Raw genomic sequence first — 14,498 nt, forward strand, 5'->3', positions numbered from 1 at the left:
TAGCCCCTCAAGGTGAGGGCCTGGCCCCTAAAGGTGCGGAGTTTTCCGCACCTTTAGGGGCAGCCCAACGCCGGAGTGGTTCACCCACTCCATCACACCGGGATCCCCCGCCCCGCCGGGTAGGGGAGAAACCCGGCCCTGGTCTTACTCGGCATGAATGGATTAGGGGGCGGCCTGGTGAGGGGAGACCGACCCCGGGGAGGGCCTCCGCTGTGGCCTGGCCAACGACCGGGGCCTACCAATCAGCGGGCCAGCCTCTCAGGCTGGGGGCCTCTTTTGTTCCGCACCAGATCCTGTATCCTGACGCAATCTTGCGTGGGGGCTGGCGGGGATGAAGGGAGCCACCGCGCATGGGCAGCAATCGCGCCGGACCCACTGTGCATGTGCAGACCCGCGGCACCTGACGCCGGAATCGGCAGCTGGAGCGGCGTGGGTCGCTCCAGTCCGTGCTGGCCCCCTGTAGGGGTCAGAATCATTGCTACTGAGGCCATATTGACACTGTCGAGAAAAGCGACGGCGTTTACGACGGCACCAACACTTAGCCTCAGGATCAGAGAATCCTGCCCAATATATTTAGGCTTGTTGTCACCTTTTCTTTCACTTCCGAGTGACTGCACAGAATCAACTATAGTGTACTAAGACATAGATGGTTTTGGTAGTTCCACCCTACCACAACCATTCGGAGCTGAGAATTAAGAAGGTTCTGGAAAGATAGGCAGCACAGTAGCACAGTGGTTAGCACAGTTGCTTCACAGCTCCAGGGTCCCAGGTTTGATTGATGGCTTGGGTCACTGTGCGGAATCTGCACCTTCTCCCTGTGTCTGTGAGGATTTCATCCGGGTGCTCCAGTTTCCTCTCTCAGTCCTAAGAGGTGCAGGTTAGGTGGATTGGCCATGATAAATTGCCCTTAGTGTTCAAAAAGGTGAGATGGAGTTACTGGGTTACGGGGATAGTGTGGAGGCGTGGTTTTAAGTAGGGTGCTCTTTTCAAGTGCCGGTGCAGACTCGATGGGCCAAATGGCCTCCTTCTGCACTGTATATTCTATGATTTGCACCAGATAGGAACCCTGTTTATAATAAGCTGCTGCCTCTGGACAATCAGCTAAGTCCTTGAAGGAAAGGAACTGGAATTTTGTTTGGAAGAATTCTGTGGCCAAAACTGGGACCATCCAGACAGAGTAGGCGCCTTACTAACTCCATGAGGTAGTCTTTCTTGTATCTGGTATTCCATATGTAATTTATAGTTTGTACCAATCTGAATTTGCCTGCTAATTTATGTTGATTCAGATTCAATAAAAGTAAAAGTTACAGAACGTGAAATCACGTTGTCTGGTTGTTCAGTGAATTTATTATTTTGGTTGAAGGATCCCCATGGGGATCCTGTGCTATATTTTTCATTTGTGTATCTTTTTTCTTTTATTTCATGTTGTCTTTTATCTCTTTAGTTGTCCAGGGCTGTTCCTTTAGCAAGTAGAACATGGGTTCTTACTGTTCTTTTTTCAATTCCAGAACTGACTTCAGTTGTAGTATTTCCTATCTGCTCGAACTACTCATTATACAAAGATAACACCTGGCTTATTTTCTGTACTGCAAACTGTCTTCACCCATCTCTATTTCTGCCTTCTGCCCTAGCCCTGAACTCGTGTCTATCTCTAGTTACTCTTCTATCTTCCCGCGTGCCATCTCTGAACTTACCTTGTCAATGAGAGCTCCTGTTGTCACCAGAGTAACAATAAGGGGTCAGGGGGAAAAGCCATTGTAGGTGATACTCTGGCTAGGATTACATAGATAAGAATGGAACCAGGCGAGTGCAGTCCCACCCACTTGGGTGAGAGTAGAAAGGTTTTGGAGAAGGGTGCTGTCATCAACCATGTCAAAGGCTATAGATAGGTTGAGAAGGACGAGGAAGGATAGCTTACCTTTGTCATAGTGACATACAATGTTGTTTGTGGCTTTGTTAATTGCCAAGTTGGAAACCTGATTGGAGGGATGAAAACATGGGAGTTCTGGTAAAGATGGGCATGGATTTTTGAGGACTCTGGAGAGGAAGGGGAGGTTGGAGTTGGGGGCGGCAATTTGCAAAACAATGGGATTGAAGATTTTTTTTGACAAACAACGACAAATTTAGAGGAGGTAGAAGCGAGAGAATCATTAACCACACCAGATAAAAAGGCAGCATGGTGGCACAGTGGTTAACAATGCTGTCTCATGGTGCCGTACTCCCAGCTTCGATCCTGGCTCTGGGTCACTGTCCGTGTGCCGTTTGTACATTCTCCCCGTGTTTGCGTGGGTTTCGCCCCCACAACCCAAAGATGTACAGGGTAAGTGAATTGGCCATGCTAAATTGCCCCTTAATTGGAAAAAAATAACTGGGTACTCTAAATTTATGAAAAAACATACCAGCTAACATGGGGACCAGGCGGGAAAGTTGGGTGGTCAGCTGTTTAACTGGAATAGGGTTAATGGGGCAGCAAGTGGATCTTATGAACAAGATGAGCTCAGGGGTGGTCTAAAGTGAGATTAGAAATAAATTAGAGAAAGATACAACAAAGCAGGTAATAATTTATTTATAATGAATCCAGGTTTTTCCAAAATACATTGAATATGCAACAAGTTAGAATGGTTGTGTTAAGTACAACAGACTTTATTGTTTAACTGTAAATTTTGCAGCAAACCTTCAAAAACCTTCTTCCCAAGGTGATTAAGTAAATATTCAGTTAGTTGGTAACCAGTTTAGCACCTAATTTAGATGTATGCTACAAAAAACACAATTAGAACTAAAACATTATTTGAACTTCTTCTACTTAAAAGTATTTTTACATTTAAACAAATTCCAAAGATAACAAAAACATGAAAGTCAGAATTGTTTAGATTCAATTCAGATTGAGACTACAAGGTAGACTGTAAAGTGGCCCTGAAATTGCATAAGACTATCACTGGTACTCATTGTAACTTTAATTAAAACCACAGGGAAATGGTACGAACTGCCATTTTCAGCTGTTTATACCACTTTATTTCCACTGGAATTATTGGTACTAGATCTAATTTATTTTCTATGCGAGAAAGATCTTCTATGTGTCAACATGCAGAAAAGTTGCGATTGCACTCTTTGTGAAATCATTTGATGGTCTCATATGCAGTACAGAAAACAGAAAATCTTCCAGGTTCAATTAACAGATCAGTAAAATTAACTAGGATCGCAAAGTGATTCTTACGGGATAGATGTTGACCTCGTTTAGTAGTGCACAATGGGTGACATTGAATCGATAGCCCAATTTACAACTCTCCCACTTAATATAGCCTATGATTTTAATGAAGATTGTGAGAGTTTTACAATGAGCTGCCAATTTGCTATCATTCAGTCACACTATTGCACAAAATCAAAATTGCCATCAGCGTGCTTTTATAGTCTCCATGCAACATCAATAATCCAAAGGCAATACTTGATCCAAAATGATAGCAAGAATCAAGTTGATCACCTTTGAATCAATTTTATTTCAAAACTGGTTACCTATAGACAGCCATGTCAGTGACTATCAGTTTCTGCTCCACGACCTATTGGCCAGTGAAGTCACTTAAAGGAACGGTCAATGGTATGAGAAAAGTTTGATTTTAAATGCCAATTAATCATGCTGGACTATTTTTGTGCTGTTGTTCATATGTCTGGAGGAACTTTGATGTTTTGTATGGATAAATTCCTTGTCCTTTAAAGGCATCAAACCTAACGCTCAAGGTGCCCACTTCCTGCAGGAGCATTTGGACAGCACTCAGGAACGGCAGCTTTGTGTGACTTTGCACTTTCTGTCTCAGGAGGTGCTACGGCCAACCACTGCCTCAATTGAGTTCAGCTAACTCAGCACAGCTTGCGCATAGAACCTTGGACCTCATGTTTGTAAGTCTTAACTTCTCAGTAACCATCAATCAGGAACCTATTCAAGTTACAGGATCGGTTTCAATTGTTTGCACTCGGTTGGGGGGGGGGGGGGGGGGGGGGGGGGGGGGGGGCGGAGAACAAGTGTCAGAAAATCAGTCACCGATATCATGGAGAGAAAGATCAAATTGAATGTAAAATGACTGACCAGCCTGCTGCTGCCTGCTTTTCATTTTGCAGAATCAGTTAAAATCGAACCCCACGTGTTTTAAATGAGATATAATTATAATTTTACCTATTCAATATTAATTCTATTCTCAGTTGTCTGAATCTCACTGGCAGTAAATGGATAACTTCTTAAATAAATGTTTAATATATTTTAAACTATCTTGATGGAGCAGATCAGACCACATTCATATGTAATAAACTGTTAATATCACTGTACTTATCAGAATGATGAATTAGTGTCTTCTTTCATTAAGAGTAAAATGCACTAACATTTTCTTTGGCTCAGTAACTTTTACATTTCTAAAATTCAATGGCACAGGAAGTGAATTAGATGTAGATTCTTTCTGATTCGCACAATAGTTACTGCAGCGAATTAATAGTGAATGTAATAGTATATTGAATAGCTTTTTGAAATAAATTACTGTCGCCATCACCACTGGATAGTGTGAATCAATTCTGCACTAGTCAATATATTTGTTTCTGAATAAATTAGATGGCATTAGGATACAAGTAAAAATCAAGGATAACACTCAAGACACACACTGCACAAGCTAAACATTCCAGACAGTAGGAGGTGCACAAAGAACATGCAACTTACATTAAAATACTTGGAACATCAATTTTCTACTCTATTCTACTCTGTGTAGAAATCCATCTGGATGAATATTCCCAAATTCATTCTGTAGGGCCTTTGATGAATTCCATGATTTTGGAAACTAGGTGCTCTTTCTTGTCCCTTGTCTTTACAGAAACGCCACGACTTTTCAGCCAAGATTGAAGAGTAACACTATTCAGTTTGGACAGCTGCAGAGAAAGAAAATGTAGACTTCAGAATTATTAACCCAGGCTCTAATTTGACTTTTTTTTACATGAAGTAAAAACAGACAACTTTCTTCCTCCATTCAACATCACCAACGTAACCTATAATAACTCCCTCCTTCCCATAAATACTTTACTGACAAACTGTAAGATAGCTTGGGTTAAACACTCATTCTACTGTACTGATAGATCACTATAGACCTTCATCTATACATTAATGACAATTTCAACAAAAATTATCCAAATCTGCCACTAACTTTGGCAGAAACCCTGAGGAAATAGAGTAAAAGGCAATTTGCACCATTTTCCAGAGTTTCCACCTGTCGCTCGTCGGAAGTTCCAATGAATTATGCCCTGCACTCTAACAATTTAACACCAGGCTTTCTCACACGATATAATGAGCCAATTTAAATGAGTTGGAAAAATTAAGTTGGCCCGAATCAATTAAACTGCAGTTTCTTAGTCCACCTATTCTGTAGAGATTTCACCTCTTTGGGTGGCAGTATCATAGATTTAAGGTAGAAGGCTAAAAGGGGAGTTGAGGAGAAACTGGGGGCTGGATTCTCCGCTGGCGGAATGCTCCGTTTTTCCGGCGGCCCGGGGGTTTCCCGACGGTGTGGGGCTGCCCCACAATGGGGAACCACATTGATCAGCCGGCGGAATGGAGCATCCCGGCGGTGGGGTGAAACAGAAATGTGGCGCGGCGGGGCGGAGAATCCAGCCCTATATCGCCCAGAGGGTGGTGGGGGTCTGGAACTCCCTGCCTGAAATGGTGCTTGACTCAGAATCTCTCGTAATATTTAAGAGGCATTTAGATATCCACTTGCGCTACCATAACGTCCAACGGGCCAAGTGTAGTCAGATTTTTGATGATCGGTGTGGATCGATCGACAAACCGAATGACATTCTTCTGCACTGTTAACATCTACAAATCTAACCTAATCTAAAAATTATGAAAGACAGGTTTAAAAATTGCATTATAGATAGGCCACGTGCAGGCAAAAGCACAGAAAGTGATGGACAGATAAGTTTATCTAAAGAGCACGGATATTAATTTATCTATGGCACAGTACAACCCGCTTCTAAAGTAATATTTCACATCGGGGAATTACATTAAAAAATCATCAATTTATCCTTCTAATTTCTCACAATTTTGAGTATAATGCAAGGAAGTAAAAATAAAGATAAGTTGCTCCACTAAACCAGTTTCTGTACAGGCCTTGTACAATATTCAAATATGTACAAAGGGGCTGGGTTAGCTCACAAGGCTAAATCGCTGGCTTTTAAAGCAGACCAAGCAGGCCAGCAGCACGGTTCGATTCCCGTACCAGCCTCCCCGGACAGGCGCCGGAATGTGGCGACTAGGGGCTTTTCACAGTAACTTCATTGAAGCCTACTCGTGACAATAAGCGATTTTCATTTCATTTTCATTTCATATTCTGGAAGGAAATGTTCTGCTAAATGTTTCCTGTCTTTTCTCTTCAGAGACATAACAAGCTAATCGCCTTAAGTTACCCATCCTTCAGCAACTGCCTCCCTTAGCATGAGATTTTCAATGGCCCAGTGGCTCAAAGCATTATGTTACAAAGAACATTCAGTCATCTTTTACTCAAGTTACTCTTAGAACTCTTAATTCCATTCCTCACTCGGCATCTAAACACCTCTGTGAAGTACCTTGGATCTCTCTCTCTCTCTACATTACAGGTGTTATAGAAATGCAAGCTATTACTGTCAATCAACCCCAGATTAAATAGTTCAGGTGTGAGCATACTTTTCATGCCCAGAATTATGTCAGGACTTTCTCAGGGCTTGTTCACTTTATTCCTAACTCCTCCAGTTCCTTGCCCATTGCATAAATAACCTTCGTTTAGCTTTGTTATCCATCTCAGTTGTTAAATAAATCTGGATTTGCCCTCAATTTTATTTCGTTTCACTAAGCAGCTGCATAAATAAATCTATGCACAACTAAACAAACCCCTGCACATAATTAGTCAGTTTTAAAAAAATTACTTCAGATAAAATAGATAAATTCATGCTTTCCTTTTCTTTTGTTTAATATTTTCATGCAAACAAAATGAAAACAGTTAGCTCCACAGTCCTACCATCAATTTTCTGGCTTTTAATACCATTGGTGGATAGGTATTTTCACTGTCGGGTTATGATAATAGTGAGTCATTTGCTAAATATCAGGGCTTAAAGGTTAATGCATGGGGGGAGGTGACGTATATTCCCTTGAGTGTAAAAGTTGAGACTGGAACATCATGGTATTGCGAGAATAAACTTCAAATTCTCTCTATGTGCAGACAGTTTAATCTCTCTGGGCGAAATTCTCCCCCCCCCCACGACGGGTGGGAGAATAGCGGGAGGGCCTTCCCGACTTTTTTGACGCCCTCCCGCTATTCTCCCCCCCCCCCGCCGAAATCCCGACACGAATCGCTGCCGCCGTTTTTTTACGGCCGGCAGCGATTCACAGCTGTTAGAAGGGCCGAAGTCCCAGCCCTTTACGACCTTTTTACGAACGGCAAACACACCTGGTCCTGCCATTCGTAAAAACGTCGTGACCACCTGGAAAAAAATAACCATGGCACCGATTGGCACGGCAGTACCACGGCCGTGCCAAGGGTGCCATGGGCCCGCGATCGGTGCCCACCGATCGCGGGCAGCGGGCCCGATGCCCGCGCACTATTTGTCCTTCCGCCGCCCCGCAGTATCAATACGCGGGGCGGCTGAGGGGCAACCCGGACCGCGCATGCGCGGGTTTCGCGCAAAAACGCGATGACGTCACCCGCGCATGCGCGGGTGGAGTCTTCCCATCTGCGCATGCGCGGCTGACGTCATATGACGCGTCAGCCGGCGCTAAATCCGACAAGCGGGCTTAACGATTTTCGTTAAGCCCGACTTGTCGGGGCCTCCGACGTCGGGCTGCTAGCCCCGACGGGGGACCAGAATCGGTCCCCCGTCGGGAAGGGGCGCGATGCCGTAAAACCCGCCCGGGTTTTACGGCAGTTTGACGATTTCTCCCGTTTTGGGAGAATTTCGCCCTCTATCATAAACACAGGGCACAATTTTCCCCAAAATTGTAAGTGTCACTTTTGGAGTGAAATTTGGTGCGACTTTCACCGGCTTGATCCAGGTCGCAATCTTTAGGCACTTAGAAATATTGTTTTCCCCTACATGAAAAACACCAGACCTGAGGCACCAAGCGAATGATTCAACCACCCCAGGGGGTCATCTGAGCACTTCAATCAAGGTGGTAATACACAATAAACAGCTCCACACACTTGACGCTGGATTCTCCATCGGCGGAATGCTCCATTTTGCCGGCAGCCTGGGGTTTTCCGAAGGCGTGGGGCTGCCCCACAATGGGAAACCCCATTGACCAGCCGGCCTAAGAGAGCATCCCGCTGGCGTGCTGAAACAAAAATGTGGCGCGGCAGAGCGGAGAATCCAGCCCTTGATCTCAGTCAAGCCACGGGGATGGCAGCTGGAAGACCAGATCCCAGATTTTTGTTGAGCTTGTGAATGCCCCATCACCAAACCTTTTGTCATCAGGAAATAAAATACGAACAACACTTGATTCAAATTTGAGGATAAATTTTAAGGTATGGAATATTTCCCAGATACCTGATTATTGTTTGCATGCTTTGCCACATCAACATCCTGGATAGCTGGCTTGGACCTTGGTTTCTTTGGATTTGTATCAGACCCTTTTTCCTGTGATTGAGAGACCACAAAATACAGCTTAGAATTTTTCAAATTCAGGACTCAAGAATACTTTGTATTTGGACAGTCGCTCAATAAAATGTCAACAATCACCGGAGATATCCAAACAAAAATTGTGCTTGCTACTTTGATGAGACACCAAACTATATTTTAAATTAGCAACGATGCAAACTATTAGATTACCCAGTCGTGGGTGCTTCAGTCAAAAAAGACCATACTATCATGAGAAAAATTTTACGCAACAGAAGGCCATTCAGCCCCTCGAGCCTACTTTGTCAGTCATTAAGATCATGGCTGATCTGATGTGGCCTTAACTCCACTTTCCTGCCTGTCCCCAAAACCCTTGACCATCTTGCCAATCAAAAATCTGTCTAACTCAGCCTTGAATATATTCAATGAACAAGCCTCCATTGCTTGTTTGGGGAGAGAATTCCAATCAGTAATAGCCCTCTGGGAGAAGGATTTCTACATCATCTTCATTTTAAATGGGAGATACCTTATTTTGAAATAGTGCCCCCTTGTTCTATATACTCCCATGACGGCAAATATCCTTTCAGCATCTACCCTATCGAAATCCCTGAGAATCTTATATATTTCAATAGGATCACTTCTCATTCTTCTGAATACCAATGAGTATAGGCTCAACCTTTCAACGCAAGCCAACCTTTTCATCCCAGGAATTAGCCTAGTGAATCTTCTCTGAGCTGCTTCCAATGCAAATATGCCCCATCTTAAGTAAGGTGATGTAAACTGTACACACTACTCTGTGGTCTGACCAGTACCCTGCACAGTTGTATCAAGACTACCCTATTTTTGTACTCCATCCTCCTTGCAATAAAGGCCAACATTCTGTTTGCCTTCTTAATTACTGGCTGCATCTGAGTGCTGACCTTTGGTGATTCATGTACGAGGACACCCTAGTTCCTCTGCATCACAGCATTCTGCAATCTCTCTCCATTTAAATAGTACTCTGCATTTTTATCCTTTCTGCCAAAGTGGATGACCTCACACTTTCCCACATTATACTTCACCTACCAAATTTTTGCTCACTCATGTAACCTTTGCGAACTCTTCGTGTCCTCCTCACACCTATGTTGCGACCTATCTTTGTATCATCAATAGATTGGGCTACAATACAATCCGTAAAACTGTGTAGCACTCAGTGTAGGCCAAACAGGGTTGGAGGTGGCTGGCTCCAGGATATAACTGGACCTGGGGAAGGGAGTAAGCAAAAAGGGAAAGTGGAACAGTGACGGAAAGAGAGAAGGGAGGAAGAGAGAGCAATAGTGGAGATGGGAAGTGAAGGTAAGAGAAACTAAAGGGGGTTAAATTGTCAGGTTCAGGAGGTGGCTCTAGAAATAGTGGATGCATTGGTGGTCATCTTCCAGGATTCTATAGACTGCGGAATAGTTCCTGCAGATTATAGGGGGGCTAATGTAACTCCACTATTTAAAAACGAGAGAAAGCAGGGAATTATAGACCAGTAAGCCTGATGTCAGTAGTGGGGAAAATTCTAGAATCTATTATCAAAGATTTTATAGTAGAGCACTTAGAAAACAGTGGCAGGATCGGACAGTCAGTATGGATTTACAAAGGGGAAATCATGCTTGACAAATCTACTGGAATTATTCAAGGATGTAACTAATAGAATTGGGAGCCAGTGGATGTGGTGTATTTTGACTTTCAGAAGGCTTTCGACAAAGTCCCGCATAAAAGATTAGCGTGTAAAAGTAAAGTGCTTGGGATTGGGGATAGTGTATTGAGATGGATAGAAAACTGGTTGGCAGACAGGAAATAGAGTAGGAATTAACGGATCTTTTCAAATCGGCAGCCAGTGACTAGTGGGGTACCGCAGGGATCGGTGCGAGGACCCCAGCTATTCACAATATATATTAATGATTTAGATGAGAAAACAAAATGTCATATCTCCAAATTTGCAGATGACATCAAGTTGTGTGGGAGGGTGAGCTGTGAGACGGTTGCAGAGATCCTTTAGTGTGATTTGGAGAAGTTGAGTGAGTGGGCACATGAATGGCAGATGCAGTATAATTTGGATAAATGCGAGTTAATCCACTTTGGTAGCAAAAACAAGAAGATTTTGAATGGCCATAAATTAGGAGAGGGGAACATGCAACAAGAACTGAGTGTCCTCATACACCAGTCACTGAAAGTAAGCATGCAGGTGTAGCAGGCGGTAAAGAAGGCAAATGGTATGCTGGCCTTCATTGCGAGAGGATTCGAGTACAGGAGCAGGGATGTCTTGCTGCAATTATACAGGGCCTTTGTGAGGACATGCCTGGAATATTGTGTGAGTTTTCGTCTCCTTATCTGAGGAAGGATGTTCGAACTGTAGAGAGAGTGCAGCGAAGGTTTACCAGGTTGATTCCTGGGATGGTTGAACTGACGTAAGAGGGCAGACTGCATCAGTTAGGATTGTATTCGCTGGAGTTCAGAAGAATGAGGGGGAAATCGCATCGAAACCTATAAAATTCCATCAGGACTGGTTAGGGGAGATGCAGGAAGGATGTTCTCGATGGTAGGTGTGTCCAGAACCAGGAGCCACAGTCTGAGGATGCATAGACCATTTAGGACATAGATGAGGAGACATTTCTTCACCCAGAGAGTGGTTGGCCTTTGGAATTTGTTACCACAGGAAATGGTTGAGTCCAAAACATTGCATGGTTTCAAGAAGCAGTTAGATATAGCACTTAGGGCGAAGGGGATCAAAGGATATGGGAGAAAGCAGGATTAGGCTATTGAGTTGGATGATCAGACATCATCATAATGGATGGCACAGTGGGCTTGAAGGGCCGAATGGCCTACTCCTGCTCCTAATTTTTCTATGTTTCGGAATTTGTGCAGGCATATAGGTTTCGAAAATTGGGTCCAAGATTTCTGATGGGAAGCACGAGACTACCATTGCGTAAAGGGGTTTGCAAATGCACCCAACAACCATAATCTAGACCACAACATGGTGCCATTTATGAACTCAACACTCCAGTCAGTCTTAACCTCGTACAGCTGAACATGGAATTGAATGGCCTTGAGATCCCCTCAACAAATATTGTTTGAAGGGATTAAGAAGAATTTATGGGTTATCTGAGAATTATTTTTTTCTGGTTGCTGGTTCAGTTTTAGATCTTTTGAAGTTTCCCTGGGCGCGATCCTCCCAGCCTTGCACCAGGCCGGAGAATCGCCGCAACCGCCCGAACGCTGGCGCGCGATTCTCCAAGGTGCGGAGAATAGACGCGATTTGCGCCGGCGCATTTGGCGCGGTGCCAGTCGCGGGCCGCTGTACGAGGCTGGGCCGCCGATTCTCCGGCCCGGGTGGGCCGAGAGTCCGCGCGGAAAAAGCAGAGTCCACACCTGGTCGCTGCCGGCGGGAACTCTGCGCGAAGGGTCGGGGGGAGGGTGGCCTGTGGGGGGGGGGGGGGGCCTCCGTCACCAGGGGGGCTTCCAATGGGGTCTGGTCCGCGATCGGGGCCCACCAATCGGCGGGCCGGCCTCTCCACAACCCCCCCCGGCCTTCTTTGTTGCGCATCCGGCCCCAGAACCCTTGCGCCATGTTGTGTCGGGGCCAGCGTGTTCCGTAACGCCACCGCGCATGCGCGGGTTGGCGCCACCCCCAGTGCGCGCCAGGAAGTGAGGCTGGAGCGGCGTGAACCGCTCCAGCGCCGTGCTGGCCGCCTATGGGACACTCTGTCACGTGATCAGAGATTCGCTCCCCCTATACTTGGCTAAAGTTTGACAACACTATAGGCAATAGTGTGACTGGTGCTGAAACACTTTTTAAATTTGAATATTGTACTGAAGAAAGTTGCTTCCAGACATGGGTGGCTTGGTAGGGGTTCCTCTGGGAATTGAACATGACTGGGATAATGAAGGTGGTCATACCGAGAAGGACAAGCTGGCTGATGATATAAGTCAAATTTGCAGTTTTCAGTATGCATATGTGTAAGGGTGGTCACTAAAGCGACCTTTGCAAAGAGAAACATATTCATATCATACCCACTTGCCAGAGACAAGCAGGGAGTAAGGGCACAACAATTTGCATGTAGGCTTCCCCACGGTGCAGGATGCCATTGTCTGCATGCACACTGCCTTGAAATGGAAGAAGTTTCACTCTCCCAATACGAATCTGGGGCGGAATTCTCCGAACCCCCGCAGGGCCGGCCAGCGATGGGCTGAAGTCCCGCCGCTGTCAGGCCTCTCCCGCCGACGTGGTTTAAACCACCTCTGTGCTGGCGGGATTGGCGGCGCGAGCGGGCCCCGGGGTCCTGGGGGGTAATCCCCGCAAATGGAGCCCACCGATCGGGCGGTGGGCCTGTGCTGTGGGGGCACTCTTTTTCTTCCGCCGCCGCCACGGCCACCACCATGGCGGAGGCGGAAGAGACCCCCTCCACCGCGCATGCACCGGTGGTGACGTCAGCTGCCGCTGACGCTCCGGCGCATGCGCGGACTGACGCTGACCGGCGAAGGCCTTTCGGCGACCCTCAGGAAACCCTTCTTCAGCTGGGCTCGCATTCAAAAAACCTTGCAGTACTCACCTGAGAAGTTATCAAGATTTCCAATTGTGTGCTGCATGCTGTCCCAAATTTTACTCTTCTCTTGCAGCATCTAATAGTCACTAAGGCAGACTTTCATTCATTTCCACAGCTAATATTTCCTGGAACAGGAATCTAGTCTGTCGCCAGGGGCTTAAAGATTGAAGGGCGCCATTGTACATCAAGCATGGCTGACCGGTAGGCTTTCTTGCTCTTACCGTCAGCCATTGGCACGTTTGGAAGAATTTGCAGGTTGGCACACTGAACCTGTTTGACAGCATTATGAACGCACCTTTCTTGGCCATCAAGTCCTGGGGTGGGACTCGAACTCGGAGCTTCTGGCTCAGACGTAGGGACACCACCACTTTGTCACAAGACCTCCACCACATGCTGTACAACCTGACAATTATGGGGAACAGTCCTTGGTTCCACCTATCAAAAGCAAGTGTACAAAACAACTACCATGGACAAAGCTTCTCTGATCCAAGGCAAAACTTTACGGGGGCGATTCTCCATTATGGAGTCCAAGTGTTCGCGCCGTCGTGAATGCCGTCGCGTTTCACTACAGCGCGAACCGGGCCCTGGTACGACCGATTCTGGCCCCCATAGGGGGCCAGCACGGCGCTGGAGTGGTTCACGCCGCTCCAGCCTCCTTTTGCAGCGCCAAATGGGCCCCACGTCAACCCGCGCATGCGCGGGGGACTTCTTTAGCGCGCCGGCCCTGACCAACATGGCGCCGGTGTTCAGGGGCCGGCTGTGCCAGAAAGTAGACCCTGGAGGGGAGAGGCCAGCCCGCCGATCGGTGGGCCCTGATCGCAGGCCAGACCCCATCGGAGGGCCCCCCCCGGTGAAGGAGACCCTCTCCGCCCCCCACAGGACACCCACTGACCGTTCGCGAAGAGTTCCCGCCGGTAGCGACCAGGGGTGAACGGCACCAGTGGGACACTGTAGTATCGGCGCGGCCACTCAACCTATCCGGGCCAGAGAATCGGCAGCCCCGCCGATTCCAGCGGCCCGTGGCGGGCACCACGCCAAATGCGCCAGCGCAAATGGTGCCGATTCTCCGCACCTCGGAGAATCGCGTGCCGGCATCGGGGCATCGCGGCGCAGTTGTGGCGATTCTCTGGCCCGGCACAGGGCTCGGAGAATCGCCCCCTACTTTTCTTCAGTGGTCAGAGAATTCCGCCCATGATGGTAAACACCGTCTCACACTAATTCGGTGCACAAACTGCCATCTCGGGGCTGGTTAGCACACTGGGCTAAATTTCTGGCTTTTATAGCAGACTAAGGCAGGCCAGCAGCACGGTTCAATTC

At 46.6% G+C, this 14,498-nt stretch overlaps 1 protein-coding gene across 1 annotated transcript in view; it reads right to left on the reverse strand.

Annotated features, from left to right (window-relative positions):
* Positions 1–4,011: 4,011 nt before the first annotated feature.
* Positions 4,012–14,498, reverse strand: part of LOC119972744 (uncharacterized protein C18orf63-like) — a 128,019-nt gene continuing 117,532 nt past the window's right edge. Inside the window, exons 14-15 of the mRNA XM_038810055.1 lie at positions 8,542–8,631; positions 4,012–4,902 (exon numbers count right to left, since the gene is read on the reverse strand). Coding sequence (XP_038665983.1) covers positions 4,774–4,902; positions 8,542–8,631 — 219 coding nt within the window. The 3' untranslated portion in view covers positions 4,012–4,773. The remainder of the gene's footprint in view (positions 4,903–8,541; positions 8,632–14,498) is intronic.

This window comes from Scyliorhinus canicula, chromosome 10, assembly GCF_902713615.1.
Source record: "Scyliorhinus canicula chromosome 10, sScyCan1.1, whole genome shotgun sequence".
Taxonomy (NCBI): Eukaryota; Metazoa; Chordata; class Chondrichthyes; order Carcharhiniformes; family Scyliorhinidae; genus Scyliorhinus; species Scyliorhinus canicula.